The sequence below is a fragment of the Blennius ocellaris genome, assembly GCF_963422515.1.
Source record: "Blennius ocellaris genome assembly, chromosome: 8".
Classification (NCBI taxonomy): Eukaryota; Metazoa; Chordata; class Actinopteri; order Blenniiformes; family Blenniidae; genus Blennius; species Blennius ocellaris.
In genome coordinates, this window is record NC_137657.1 from 9,082,884 (window position 1) to 9,097,583 (window position 14,700).

The 14,700-nt window shown below is 44.6% G+C and overlaps 1 protein-coding gene across 1 annotated transcript; it reads left to right on the forward strand.

The window, feature by feature from the left end:
- Positions 1 to 440: 440 nt before the first annotated feature.
- jazf1b (JAZF zinc finger 1b) lies at positions 441 to 14,689 on the forward strand. Its single transcript, XM_080501626.1, has 5 exons — positions 441 to 590; positions 10,890 to 10,962; positions 11,600 to 11,796; positions 13,466 to 13,635; positions 14,102 to 14,689. The coding sequence occupies exons 1-5, from the start codon at positions 476 to 478 to the stop codon at positions 14,276 to 14,278; spliced, it is 732 nt and encodes a 243-aa protein (XP_080357752.1). The 5' UTR covers positions 441 to 475; the 3' UTR covers positions 14,279 to 14,689.
- The last annotated feature ends 11 nt before the right edge of the window (positions 14,690 to 14,700 follow it).

A 14,700-nucleotide genomic window follows, 5' to 3' on the forward strand; every position in this document is an offset into this window, starting at 1 on the left:
AAAGTCGATATTCCCGAACGTTCTGCACACTTTTGTGCGCTTCTTGTGTCAGTGCTCTCAACAGGATGAGGAACTCGCAGGAAAAGTGGCGGAAAAATAATAATATTATTATTAATATTAATCAATTTAAACTGCGGACAATGATAGCATTCTTTGCGCCTTACCACGAGGACAGGCCGAAGAATTATATAATTTCCCTGATCAGATGATATCAGCTTGGTGGATTAAAATAACTTTTAAACGCCAGTTTTCTGCTGAAAGTCACACCTCCTCGCTTCCGCCCTCCTCGTGCCTCTTCGGCTGACCTGACGCAGCTCGGAGGAGTCCTCGCGCCGCTCCAGCTGTTCCCCCAGCTGTTCCCCCTGCTGCGCCCCCCCCCCTCCCCTCCCCACCCCCCTCCTCCGCTGCTGCTGCTACCCCCCGCCGCCGCTCGCCGCCTGTCCGCCTGCCCTCGTTTTCTAATGCGGCAGCGACCATGACAGGCATCGCCGCCGCTTCCTTCTTCTCCAACGCCTGCAGGTTCGGAGGCTGCGGGCTTCACTTCGACTCCCTGTCCGAGCTCATCGTGCACATCGAGGATAACCACATCGGTAAGAGCCGCCTCGCCTCGCGCCGCGCCGTGGGCCGGGCGCCGCCGCGGCTAGCCGCCGGGGCTAACTAGCCGAGCTCGCGAGTTATTTCCTGCGTCCTGGCAACCCTGTTGCTAGGTGTGGTGGCGGCGGGCGGCCGTGGATGGTGGGGTAGTCGCTCCTCGTGAGCGCGTCCGAGCCGCAGAGCTGCTTCCGCGGTGCAGACTGGGGCTCGTTGCACACACGGGGGCGGAGGAGGCAGCTTATTGTTGTTGTTATTATTATTATTGAGCTCCGCAGGGAGCGGCGTTGTTTTTATTGTGGCTGAAAGGGCCGCGCGCACCGAGCGTCATGTGTGAACGTGTCTGCGGGAGTCCTGCACGCCTCGCTGCGCGTGCACCGCTGGTTGTCACGTGCCGGCAGGTTTCCTGATCGTCGTGCATCACGTCCAGGTGCGTTGGAGCGACGAGGTCTGTGGTCCTTCACCTCTCGTCTGCTTTTTGCTTCATGTCACATAAACAGAAGTCAAGGTGGACTATATTATATTATAATATTTTTGTTATTTTGTTTGTTTGGGTTTTTTTTTATTTTGGTAAGGTTTGCAGTTGTCCTAACTGTTCAACTTTTGGGCAAGGTGAGCTTCACCTTCACTGAATTAGGTTTATATGCTGTCAGTATTAAATAAGCGTTTTACCTTCCACGTGTGTTCACTTGTGATTTCATCTCACTTGTGAAATTAAAACTCAGCAACAATAATCTTGGTTCAAATCTGGGCTTGGGGTCATTTTCTGTGCAGAGATTGCATGTTCTCCCGGCTTTATCATGGATGCTCAGTCTCCAAACATGGTTCTGAGGTGAATTAGTGACTAAAATGAAGCATTGTGAGGATGTGACAGTCTGTCTCCCTGTGTGTCTTTGGAGCAGCAGAAACAACGTTGTTTGGTAGGCTGTGGCCAGAGTGCAGGGACCGTCTGCAAATTACAAACCACTGCAAAAGCAAAGACAAATGCCACAAAAAATACCTAATAACGTGACTGGTATACAGTACAGGGTCACCAGAATCACTGCAGCCTTTTTTGATCACACTACAACGCTTGATTTGATACTGATATATAGTTTCTGGTCTTCACTGTTGTAGTGGTTTTGCATTTGCACTTGTGAACCTATTCAGTGACCCCTTCATTTATAGGGGCATTATCGTCCTGAGAGACGGCTCCCATCATTGTGATCGTTTGGGATGACTCCTCCCACAATAACTCAACGCTACAATGTGAAAGAGCCACCAGATCAAGGTCAAGGTCAAGCTGTTCTGCTTTCCTGTTACTTAGTTTGTATATAATTTTCATTTTCCTCTGCCAAGCTGACAGAAGTGGAAAATAGAACCCGTGGTCCAGTCCAGGGGTGGACAATTAATTTTCTGGAACAAGCCACATGGAAAAAAAAAAAAAGTACTGTAGGTCTGCTGTGTGGAGAGGCCATCGCTAAGGCCATCGCTTCATCTCAGAGTTCTATTTCTTTGCAGGTTTCGTCTGTGATTCAAAATCTAACTAGGTGTATATTGGCAAAGATATCAAGCATGCATTATTACACTGAGAAAATAAAGCTTCCTCCCAAAAATCAAAGCAGATTAAGTTGTTATGCATGCATTATGCACACACATTCAGTTGGAGTCATGGTTTCTCGTAGACCCTTCACAGTATAATGGTCCCATAAATTACTGAAACAAGTGACATTCAAATGGGCCAGTGTTTGATTTTTATAAACTAGTGTATTTAACCAGATCTTCCTCCACAGCTTAAACACTACAAAGCTATAACTGTCTAAATGCACTAAAAGCAACTTGTTACGAGCCATTCCTAAAACAATGTATGCAGCATGATAGATGCTCCGATCTGATAATGCGATCAAATAAAAGTGCTTTGGAAAAACTTGTGACAATCAGTCCTGACTTCTCTTTTTAGACCAGCGGTGTCTCCCACCACTATGTCTCCACTTACCTTTTGATTCAAGCCAAATGGAGCCGGTCAGTAAAAGCTACTCGGTGTTATCACATTTAGATATGTATTACATTTGAACCATATGCAGACCTCAGTGTGCGAGCAGCTCATTACTGCAGCGCCTCAGCTCATGATGACTGTCCTCGCTCGGCCGACAGCGCCTCCTCTCGTTCACGCATGGTGAGACAATAACAGTCAGGGTTTTACAGCTTCAGATGGTGTTGACTGAAGTAATGATAAGTCCACAGTCAATCACCGTCTCCTGTCTGTGTTATCCTTCCCTGAACGGAGTTATTATTTTCTAGTTATTACTGATGGGATTGCTCCCGAGCTGATGTGAAGTCCACAGTAATAGTTACAGTTCACTTGTGTTTAACCCCTTTTTACTGCTCTCCTGTCACCACTGGCGAGATTTATAACGCGTCATTCTCATAACTGTGACTCTTTGGCCGTCTGTCGTATCTAGAAAATGCAAATTCCAACAGAAAGTAGATAAATGTAGCTTTGTGTCCATAAAGTGATCATTGCTGAGCCTCTCGGCACTTCCTCATTACCGTGGGATTCTTGCCAACAGCACACCGTAAAATTAGAAAGTTATGCTTCACTCACTCATTGCACATTTCTGGATAACCCTACAGACCTAAAATCTAATTAAATTCAACCCGTTTCATAGTGAAAGAGTTAAAGATGTCGTTTTTAAAACTATTTGCTTCGCTTACCTCAAGGATAGAAATAGAAAACATCACATTATTTTATACTCTTGCTGAAAACAATTCAGATGGTTTTAAGTAACTTTAATTACATTACACATCTTTAATAAAGCTGCGACTCAACAAGCCAGTTTGTTTTTAACCCTAGACTTTAATCATTCTATTCAATTTAAGTATTTTTTTAATTTGTTGAAGGCTTTAAGTCGAGCCTTGATGGTAAATCTCTTTCTGTTGCTACGTGGAACATTTCAGACTGAGATTATTGAAGTTGACACTCTTCAGCCGTCTCTGTTGTTCTTGTTTGTTGCCTGGATGGTTTTAATATCCTGCACTTTCTCATTGTGTGCCGTGCATGTGTCCGAGGTGTGAGCCTTAAGAAAGAAAAAGAAAAGAGGGGGGGGGGAGGAAAAAAAACACACTTCCAAATGACTTATTGGGGAATAATGAAGCAATTAGTTGGCTCAAAGTGGAAAAACTCTGCTGCCCTGCCCCTCCTCCCTCTTTTGTCTGCTGGCCTGTGCTCACTCTGAAAAGTGCGAAATCTTGCGCGTTGTGCCAAGTGCCTGTGAAGCATAATTACAGAGAGAGTGCTTGATTTGGCATGTCTTCCTCCTCATCTGGTGGCCTGCTGCTTAAAGCACATTCTCCTTTATAATTAGGCGCCTGGAAAACAAGCACACATTCTTTGTCCCCGAGTCCCCCTCCACAGGCTGCTGGTCGGCTCCGTCGCCAAGAGGTGGCGCTGCTCTGCTGCTGGTTAACAAACACACATACACACCCCCTCTCTCTTTTTCTTCTCTAAAAGATCTGGATAGCAAAAACCAATGGTGGATGTATGGTGCCAAAATGTATTTCCACAATTATTTTAGGCACGTGTATGTAGTTGGCGGAGTAACCACATCAGGGAGCGCAGAGCTGCACAGACATGAAATGTCATTTATTGATAGGAATGTTTTGCAATCAGATGAGCTTCAATGGCTGAATGCAGCTTATGTACAATACATTATTTGTTCAGGTTTACAGTAAATAAGGAGGGAAATTACAATAAAATTTCACTGAAAATGAGGCAGAATTCATCGTGGTTCAGATCAAGAAAACCTAATTATATTTTAATTCCAACTAACGTCAAGAATGAACTCAAATGTGGTTTAATCTTCATTCAGAGAATTAAATCAATTTAGTTTGCCTGTAAAAAAAAACATTTAATTGAGTTTGTGATATGCTGCATGCATATAAAATCTGTTGACCACTGTTCTATAAGCCGAAACTGGAAATTTCATATAAGAAATGGCGATGCAGAGAAACGTTGACGTCCTTTTTGTTTATTCTCCTCCCTGAGAGCAATGTGAAGTGGATGATACCAACGCTGGGTGGTCTGCCTTAGACCTTAGTGAACAAATTCATTGAACTTCAAGAGAACGCATGCTAACGAGGCCCAGAAAGCAGCAGCATCAGACCCAGAGGAAAGTTTTAACACGAGTTGTTAAGCCTAAAAGTGCTCCTCAATGGCCGCGCACTCTTGTGTGGCATAAAGGCAGCACACCCTGAAATGTTTCCTTTGTGACTGAAACGACCAGAAGCAAACGGCGATGGTGTCGTTTGGACCGGTGAGTCTGCTTGTTGCCAATCCTCACTGGAGCCTCATTTAGCCCTTTTTTTTTTTTTTTTTTTTTTGCCTTGCACCCCCAAAATCTGTACGGAAGTAATAAATTTGGGGAAACGGTAACTAGTTCCCTGATCTGTGCACCTGGTGGGCCTAATTACATTTCCCCATCCCCCCCGACACTGCGGCTCCTGTTCCTGTGTGGGGACTGAGGCCTGAGCGGTTCCCATGGTGGAGCACCAACAAGAGATAGTGCTCTGACGTTCTACAGAAAACACCCCTGGTCAGACATTTTACTTCTTTCTCCTGTTAAGTTTGATTCATTTTCTGTTTTGTTCAGGGTGACGTGTCGTCTCCAATCAGACAGCTGAGAGTTCTCTCTTTCTCACACTGTTATTTATATATATGTATGTGTGTATATTTGTATGTGTGTGTATATATATATATATATATATATGTATATCTACTCACCATCATCTCATGAGCCACACTACTACAATCAGTTTTTCCTTAATGTAATTTGACAGTGATTATGCTTATCGTAGATTTTTCTAAATGATGAAATAAACCAGTATACCCAAACTGGCCAATTGAAGAAGAGATTATTTAACGGAAATCCACTTGATTAAGAGCAACAATCAAATTGATTAAAACAGATCAAATCAGTCTGGTTTTGGTCAAACTCATAACATACTGCTCTGCCATACTTTTTAAGATTATAAACTCATTTTTGGATGCAGAGGTGATCATTTGCCAATATGCTCGTTCTCCAGGTTGCACAGCTAGTTTGAAATAGTGGCAAGTGTTTCTAATATTTAGTCAATAACTGATCAATACATGGAAATCCTCGACACTGGACGGTCCAACCCACAACCGCAGCGCATCAGATATGACATAAAATTAAATTTAAACCTCGTGATCTCAAGCAAAACGTTAAATTTCTGAAGAGCTGTTTTAATGATTTAGTAGTTATTTTTCAGTTGTTGTTTTGCAAATGGGGATCGACGTCTGACTGAATCTGTGTGAAGTCTTTGGTCTTACAAAAGAGTCACTGCAGTTTGAACATGAACGAATCCAATTTGAAGATGGCATTCTGTTTTGCTATCATCAGAATATAATTTGTTCTGATGAGCTGACAGTGCAAGATGAACTCTTCCAAAGTCTTTGTGTTCATTTGCACTCATTTGTCTCACAAGACAAGCAATTTGACGAAAAAACACAAATGTTTTTGCGCAATTATTGCAGCTCATTGTTTGGAGTAATTCCCCCATAAAAGCATTGATTATTCAGCCGATTAATAAGCAGATGAATCGAAGTGGTTGAAATGAATGTGAGCCTTTGTGTGCTTCCCTGCGCGCTCGGTTTGCAAACAGGCCCCGCGCGGTTTCAGCCGCTGTCTGTGCTAACCCTATTTATAATGGGTCACTTTAACCTCGTGTTGTTTCAGTAACCCGCAAAGGCCGCTTACACATGGAGCTTGACTCTGTTTCATTTCCTCCTCAGAGGTCACATTGTAATGAATTACCTGCGCCACCACTCCTGGTAATGTCCCCCGCTGCTCAGAGCCACCATAAACATGTCACCATAATGCTCACCACTCCGCTCTACCCCACAGTGCATTTGGCCACGAGGGCGGAGAGCCAGACGCTGGTGGAAATGAGAGAGGGACTTGTGCGTCTGGTGTGTGTGTGTGTGTGTGTGTGTGTGTGTGTGTGTGTGTGTGTGTGTGTGTGTGTGTGTGTGTGTGTGTGTGTACGAGAGGGTAGCAGGCGTCACTTCCCGCCGTAGCCTCAGGAAGGCGGGTTGTGTGACCGTCCCTCAGCTTCCTGCTGCAGACTGTGGTCGGGCCCCGATCTGGACTTTGTTACGGCGTCGTTCACGGCACACAGTGGAACAAGCCTCGAGTCATTGGACACAAAGCGTCATAAGCTCAGTGGTTCTTGTCGTTCATCTGCTCCGGCTGTATGAAGGCCAAACAGATCAATGGAAACAAGTTCAAGATGATTGGAAAAATCCACTTCCAAATAGAGGGTAGTGGGATATCCTGAGACTGGAAGGCTTGTGTGGAGATGAAACCTTCTCAGATGCTCAAAATAAGCAAAATTAGGCTTTGCTACTGATCCTCTCTCTTCCACACCTGAGTCCACGCCACTGCAGCTTGTTTAAAGTGACCGTTTACATCTGGAACGTAAGATTCTTGATAAATGCCCTTCTTCTTTTAAATGTTGTTGTTTCCCAGAAGGCTTCTTAAGAGTCGGCCACCATGGTGGACCACCTGTGTAGTTTGATTAGAGGGGTTCTCATCTCCAGTCGAGGCGCCTTCATCCTGATCCGTGACTGCCGGTGGCCCCAACAGAGTATCGGGGGCTGTGGGGAAGCGGCCCCCGCAGGCCTCCTCCCCAGTCCCCACCTGAGGTGTGTGAGATTTACGGCGTGTGGGAGCAGACTGATCCACTGCTGTTCCAGCAGTCCATGAGCAGGCAGCCACTCCGCTCCACTCCCCGACACTCATTAGGGATGTTGGGAGGGAGTTCTGCTACACACACACACACACACATATATATATATATATATATATATATATATATATATATATATACCATATATACCACGTTTACCATTACCGTGCCTTTGGTTTTTGGCGGGGGGAACCATGTCGTAATGAACGTGTCTCTCCTGCCCTTGTGTTTCCGTGACTTTGCCTGCAGAGCAAAGCGAGGTGTGCTGTCCCTCTCGCTCGGGATAAATCCACCGTTAATGAAACACTTGCTTACGACTGGGGCATTAAGAGAAACCTCCTGGGCCTCAGGCGCTGAGCTTTCGAGCGGCTCTATCTGCCAGTATCATAACACTCTGCCACTATTTCATCCAAGTGAACCACGGGGTTTGGCTCTTGGCCGCTCAATCGACAGCGCGGTCCCTCCTTTTGACACCCACCGCTATTTAAAGCACTGCCGACATAGCGTTGTTGACTTTTAATTTCTCGTGGATCTCCACCATGTGGGCCTTCTCACGGATGCTCCAATGTGCCGCAGATGAGGTTCAGTGGTCCGTTACAACTTCATGACAGACTCGAGCTCGGGGTTGACGTTGGTGTTTATAATACGGTGGATACGGCAATGAAAAGGGAAAGTGCGGTGCCTTCCATTCCTTTAGGTTTTGGTAGCTACTGGGCTTCAGCTGTATTTTACATTAATCTCTTTTAAACGCAGAGTTTCCAATGTTAAACTTTAAAAAAAAAAAAAAAGTCACCCAAAAATAAGTGTCTAATAGGAAACACCTGTGTAAAAGAAACCTTATCTGGCTTCTAATGTTTGGAAATCGGTCCATGGAAATCAGTTTATTGTTTTTCCTTTTTTTTTTTTTTTTTGTACCATAAAGGCAAAGAAACAAATAGCAAACAGGAGTAAAAGCCTGAAGCCGTGGAGTCAATAATGAGTGTGACTCAAGGTTTTTTATTACAGGCTAACTAAGGTGTTGCTTGCTCCTTCGGCAAGAACTTTAATTATATATTTTCCGTGTATTTTTGTGTCATCGCCGCAGCCTTGTTTTTTTTTATCATTTCAACTGGAACCAGATTTTAATGATTATCATCAGTATTAATAGTAACCTTATTGATATGGTTGTTTCCTACCGAATAAGTAGAAGTTGTTAAAGTAGAAAATCAGCGTGCGAATGGAAAGACGCGGTCGTTCCAACCACATGGCGGCGGCGGGCTCTCATAGGTAGGCCGGGCGGGCGGCTCAGCTGGGAAGTGGCAGAAACTGTCGTTTTATGGGCGATCGCTCTTCTCCCACATGGACGGCGGCGCGACGGGAAGAGCGTTTGAAGTGGGTCCCGCTTCACCCCCGGGGTGCGGAGATTGGCTATTGTTGTGCATCTCGCACCGCTGAGCAAAGATGAATGTCTGGAGCCCCGCGTGCAAAACGCAGTATGTGTCATGTGTGAGCAATGTGGTGTTCACTTAGCAGCTTAACAAAGAAAAGAGGGGGGGGGAATTAAAAAGAGACTGGGTCTTAAGATGCCACTGTCTGTACTTTTAACTGGTGGTTTTCAAAGTGGGAGGTAGAGCCAGGAAAAATGAAATAGGTGGAGGGTAAAACGTTGATTATGGTACTGAAATAAACAGTTTTGGAAGTGATTTTATTCTAAGGGGAATGGGGATAAATTAGCAAAACAGCTATAACAGTTGCAGGCTATATATAGAACGTCTTCTCAGATATTTCACATTAAGGACAAGTCCTGCTTATTAATTTCCTTTAGATCATTAGTGTCAGACGCATTTTAGGTCACAAGCAATCCAATTTCATTGTGATATTATTTCTTTTTAAGCAACAATTAGTAGGGAAAGATTGTTTTTACCCGACATGTTTCAACAGTGTGTTTGTCAACGCCTTGTTTGGCGCCATTCTGACAGATCAGATCTGTCAGAATCTGTCAGGCCGACCAGTGAAACATGTCCAGTAAAAAACATCTTTCCCTTCCGATTGTCGCAAGCGCGAGTGGGTAGTGTCTCAGTCGGAGATTGCAGGTTCAAATTCCCTATCTGTCCACATGTTGAAGTGTCCTTGAGCAAGACACTGAACCACCCAAACTGCTCCCAATAGGTGACTCGGTGCTTTGCATGGCAGTGACCTCCATTGGTGTGTGAATGGGTGAATGTGATTAACATTGTAAGATTTTCCACCTGCTGACACAGTGGAAAGGCGCGATATTGAAATCCATTGACCTTCTGCTGCAAAATGCTGTGAAAATAATAAAAAAACAAGACAAGGCTCTGAGTCTAGTACTAGTTTGCTATGTCACATGGTGTTATCACAGATATCTCAGTTCGGGTCTCGGTTTTGTGTTTGCTACTCTTAAGAAATGTATTAAAATCTGTGTTTTCTTTGAGACAATTCACTTGCTTGCTGACCTTCTGTTTGACACCCAAGGTCACTTTATAGAGAATAAAAGCATGAAAGATCAAGACATGAACGATTCAGTTTTTTCACAGCCGTTTTAGTTTTGATCACACATTCATAAAGTGTTTGTTACTCGGGGTCTAGAATTAGGTTATGTAAGGACAATGTATGGCATGTTCTGTATTATTATGAAGCACATCAGCCCAGATCACTGGTGATCGTTGGTCCTTGCTATCATTTTGTGTGGTTTGACTCACATGTTCTGGCCTTTTGGTGCTTCTACATGTATTTGTGTGGAGTAGAGCTACCTGAAAACCTTGCACTGATTATTTATAGTTAAGTCAGCACAATATACCATCTGGTTGCACCTTTCCTCTGTTCCTGCCAGAAACACTTAACCACAAAGGATTTACCAGATTGGCCAGCAGCACCACTTCCAGCCTGACCAGGCACTTTCCTGAAAGCAGCCCGCCGGTGGCGAAGCACTCAGGCATTGTCGTCACTGTACAAGTCATTTCTGGTGGGTTTATGCGCTGGTTGAGGGAGTGGGTGGATCTGGCACAATGGAGCAGGCCTCTTGTTTTTAATCCCAGGGGAACGGAGACTGTTCTGCAGGGAGGTCTGAATATCTTAAATGTCCCACAACAACCGCCTCTGCTAAATGAGATGCTTTTCCTCACCCACAACTGAGTTACTCTTTTTGGAGAGTGATATACAACTTAAAATCCATTGGAGAGACACTCTTCTTTTTTTTTCATATTTATACACTCAATACGCACAGTGATTAAACACAGTAACACAAGTATTTTGCAAAAGTACATAAAACATAACATTACATGTATGCCAGTATTGAAAGTGGTTCAATGACATTTATCAACTTATCAAGTGGTTGTAGAAGTTCTTTCTTCCCTATTTTTTACGAAATTACTCGATTAACTGTAACTCTGTAACCGCTGAGCTCTTTTGCTTTTGACCGATTTCCCTCAGTTATGAAGCTCATCGTCACCGTTGCCGATGCTGAAGTGCGAAACGCCGCAGGATTACGCTGTTTTGTTGATCGTGAATCTCGATCAACGTGTCTTCTTCTCTTCTCTGTCGCTCCTCAGATACGGACCCTTGTCTTCTGGAGAAGCAGGAGCAGCAGCAGCCCACATACGTCGCCCTCAGCTACATCAACAGGTGAAAACTACATTCCCTCATTAAGCTAAAAAAGAATAAATCGAGCCAAACGCATTTCTCCAAATTCAAACATCGTCATAACCTTAATGCCATGATGCTGTAAAAACTTATCTCCCAAAGTCTTCCACATCACTGAGTATTACTACAGTATCTTATGAAGTGTGAGGTTCTGTAATGTCATCTGGTGGATTACTTACATAAATTTCTGCAGCGGTTGGCAGTTGTTTTTTTGTTTTTTTACTGCGCCGGGTTCATCCCAGTTGTCTTTGATATGGTGCTTTTAAAAGCCTTATGCAACAAGCCAGTGAACAAGAAGGTCTGCCACTGTCTCCCGGCCTTCACACACACATCTTGATGTGGCTCTCACTTAATTTGTTAATTCCACTTTTGCTTTAACAATGTCTATGTTAACATTTCATTTTTATGATACACATTTAGCCAAGACTTTACTATCCGTCATAAACCCCGCGAGGTTTTCTTTGATGGGAACGGAGCCAGCCTTTTTTTTTTTTTTTCTCCAAGCATGTGCTCGACAGTAGCAAATGAGTCTGAGTAACCAGGAGCGGCAAGATGTTCACCATAAACTCAACGAGATGAGCGTGTTTTCCTAAACGCTTTCTGCTCCGCCGGTGGCCAGGTTCATGACGGACGCCGCGAGGCGCGAGCACGACACGCTGAAGAAGAAGGCACAGCCCAAGCTGTCGCTGCCGCTGACGGGCGGCCTGTCCCGCGGCGGCGTCTCCACGCCGCAGCGCCACACCAGCGGCAACCTCACACCTCCCGTCACGCCACCCATCACGCCGTCCTCCTCGTTCCGCAGCAGCACACCCACAGGTAACCACCAAAACCCACCACCCACCCCCCTCGTATTCAGGTAACCATATAGATTTATTTATTTTTTGTCATATGAGCATAAATTCAGAGAGGCAGAGAAGCACGTGGGAGGTGGGCTTAGTTATTTTCTTGCACAAATAAAAACTCAAAAAATCCCGGATCTGCAAAACTTTATTCACTTTTGAGGGGTTCCGTTTCCACTCTGGGCCTACAGGTCTATATTATACATGTTGGTGATTTGCTAACCAGTAAAATCATGTGAACGACTTCAATAAAGATTAGCCTGAAATTCAAAGCTGGCCCGTTTTCTCAAACTAATGGCTCTGGGTAAAAGTGAAGCACAGGTTGAATGGTCTCTGAAGTTTTTAACTGTGTTTCACTTGATTCTACTCAACTGGTTCGGTGTGTTTTTCATATATTAACCGTTGTAGAAGAGGCTTCATGAGGAAAACAAGCTGATGTCAAGGCAGGAAAGTCCATCAGTTCAGTGCCAAAAGACAGAAATGTTGTCGGGTCAACATTGAGGAGGCACATAAAAAAAAAAAAAGGAGGGAGGCAAAACATTTGGGTACGGTGGAGCAGCAGAAGCGAAGAGGGTTTTCACAGAGGAGGAAGGAGCAGACCATGTGACCGATCAGACGTCTTTCCCACGGAGTGAAGTGCTGGAGAAGCCACCTCATCCTCAAACAATTTCTATTCTTCCTGCAACAAGTCATTATTTAAAACAGCTTTGTCAGAGATGCATTCTGATCATTTCATTTGATAGCAGACATCCTGCAATAATGGTAAAGGTCATGTTTCCTTACCTCCAGGACAACATCAGTAAAACAAAAGTGGCTCATCTTACACCCACTCGCCCCTATATAGTTTAATTTATGTTTTAATAACCTCTATATTGAATGATCCGGCAAATGGAGCTTCTTTTCAATTGCTCTCTTCCTCACAAACTTCAACTGCTGACGAGAATATGAAAACCTGTCAAATTCTGTTCATGGATTTCCAAAATGGAGAAATGTGTGTTTCCAGATGTCTTCGTGTCTCATTTAATATTGGGGTTTTCTATTTTGCTGGGAAAAATGTTTCCTTTCAATTGGTTTTGATTTCTACACTGCAATATTTCACTAATTTATACTATCAAACATATTATCGATCAAATAGTCCATTTCAATCTGTTTCTTCTTTTTCCAGCTGTCTTGAGTGAGTTATTCTGTAAGTAAATGTTTTTGACCTGCAGCTGGAGAAAACTCGCCGTCTTGCCAAGGGAACTTAAGGACAGCTCCATTTCCAGCTAACTAGTTGAATTCACCACAGTGAACGTTACATAAGTGGGGTTTTTTTTGTATCTTATTCCCATGTACTTTTGTCCCCTTTTTCTTTCTTCAAGTATGCACCCTTCTGGCAAAACATCTTTAATTAATTGGTTGAACAACAGCAGCTTCTTGCCCCCAGACCTCAGCGAAAATGCAGAAATTCTTTTCCCACGATTGGCACACTTCAGTCCCGTTTGGAAAACTCTGTCGCACACGAGGATTATGGGAACTCTGCCCAAGGAGCCGTGAGCGGCCGGTGTTCACCGGCCCGGAGGCCCCGGTGGGCCCACATCCCCTTTTTGGAAGGCAATTTATCGAACGGTTAACATTGGTCTGTGCGTCTGTCTGCCCTGCGGCAGGTAGCGAGTGCGACGACGAGGACGTGGACTTCGAGGAGTCGGACAGCGACGAGTCGTGGACCACCGAGAGCGCCATCAGCTCCGAGTCCATCCTCAGCTCCATGTGCATGAACGGAGGAGACGAGAAGCCTTTCGCCTGCCCTGTTCCGGGCTGCAAGAAGAGATACAAGGTAAATCCTCGTCACATTTTGGACTTTTGAATTCATGCGGCTGCACCTCCACAGCCTGGAACTATGACGAGTCGACGCGGAAGAAAGGGAAAAATTCCCCCACGGGGATAATCAAAGTATGATTAGCTGAGTTAGTTTAGTTCAGATTTGCTGCCGTTGACAATGGAAAACGGTTCTTTGTGGAGCATTACAGCAGCATAAATGCATACGTCTCATCCGCTGCAGTGATGTGGGGCTTTTATGGGATTTTCCGTCCACATCTGGTGCGTGTGGTTGGAATAAATTACATGCAGCCTGAGAAAATTACATTGCTGACGTGAATGACAGGGTTGTAGGCGCGGGCTCACTGTGAGGTAGCGGGGCAGCATTTAGTCGCTCCCTCTGCAGCGCGATTTCCACCGGGCACCTTTGTTTTCTGCTCAGGAGACCCCGCAGACATCCACCGACCTGTTTTGATTTCTTGCAGAATGTGAACGGCATCAAGTACCACGCCAAGAACGGCCACCGGACCCAGATAAGGGTCCGCAAGCCCTTCAAGTGCCGGTGTGGGAAGAGCTACAAAACGTCTCAGGGCCTCCGCCACCACACCATCAACTTCCACCCTCCCATCTCCACCGACATCATCCGCAAGATGCAGCAGTAGAGTCCCGGCGGGCAGGCGGGCCACGTCACCAACCGCCTCTCATTCCTCCCACTTTTCTTCAATGTGACACTATTTCTTATTGCATGACATATGCTGTGTTATTTTGACTCCACCTTAAGTTCATTTCAGAGTGTTGAAGCTTTATATTGTTCACAGTTTTGTATTTTGCACATTTAAGCGTTCATTTTATCAATCTTACTTTGTTGTTTTTGTTTTTTCTCACACATGGTGCTCACTGTTAAGGGCAGTGGTTCCTAACTTGGGAGTTCAAGATGGGCGAGCGAAGCTCGTTGAAAAAGTAAAAAAAAAAAAGGATTTGCACATGTGAAAGAAACAAGAACTAGACTTTAGAATCTGGAGGAGTCCTGAGAAACGTCTCATTACTTTCCATTAAAGTTGGTTGAGCGTTCAGTGTTTGGCCT

Bases quoted from the DNA above. Each gene is read 5' to 3' on its own strand.
- jazf1b (XM_080501626.1), top strand. From the start codon at position 476: ATGACAGGCATCGCCGCCGCTTCCTTCTTCTCCAACGCCTGCAGGTTC. The intron at 10,963-11,599 runs GTGAAAACTACA...GCCGGTGGCCAG, and splicing joins GCCCTCAGCTACATCAACAG to GTTCATGACGGACGCCGCGA. The intron at 11,797-13,465 runs GTAACCACCAAA...GCCCTGCGGCAG, and splicing joins CCGCAGCAGCACACCCACAG to GTAGCGAGTGCGACGACGAG.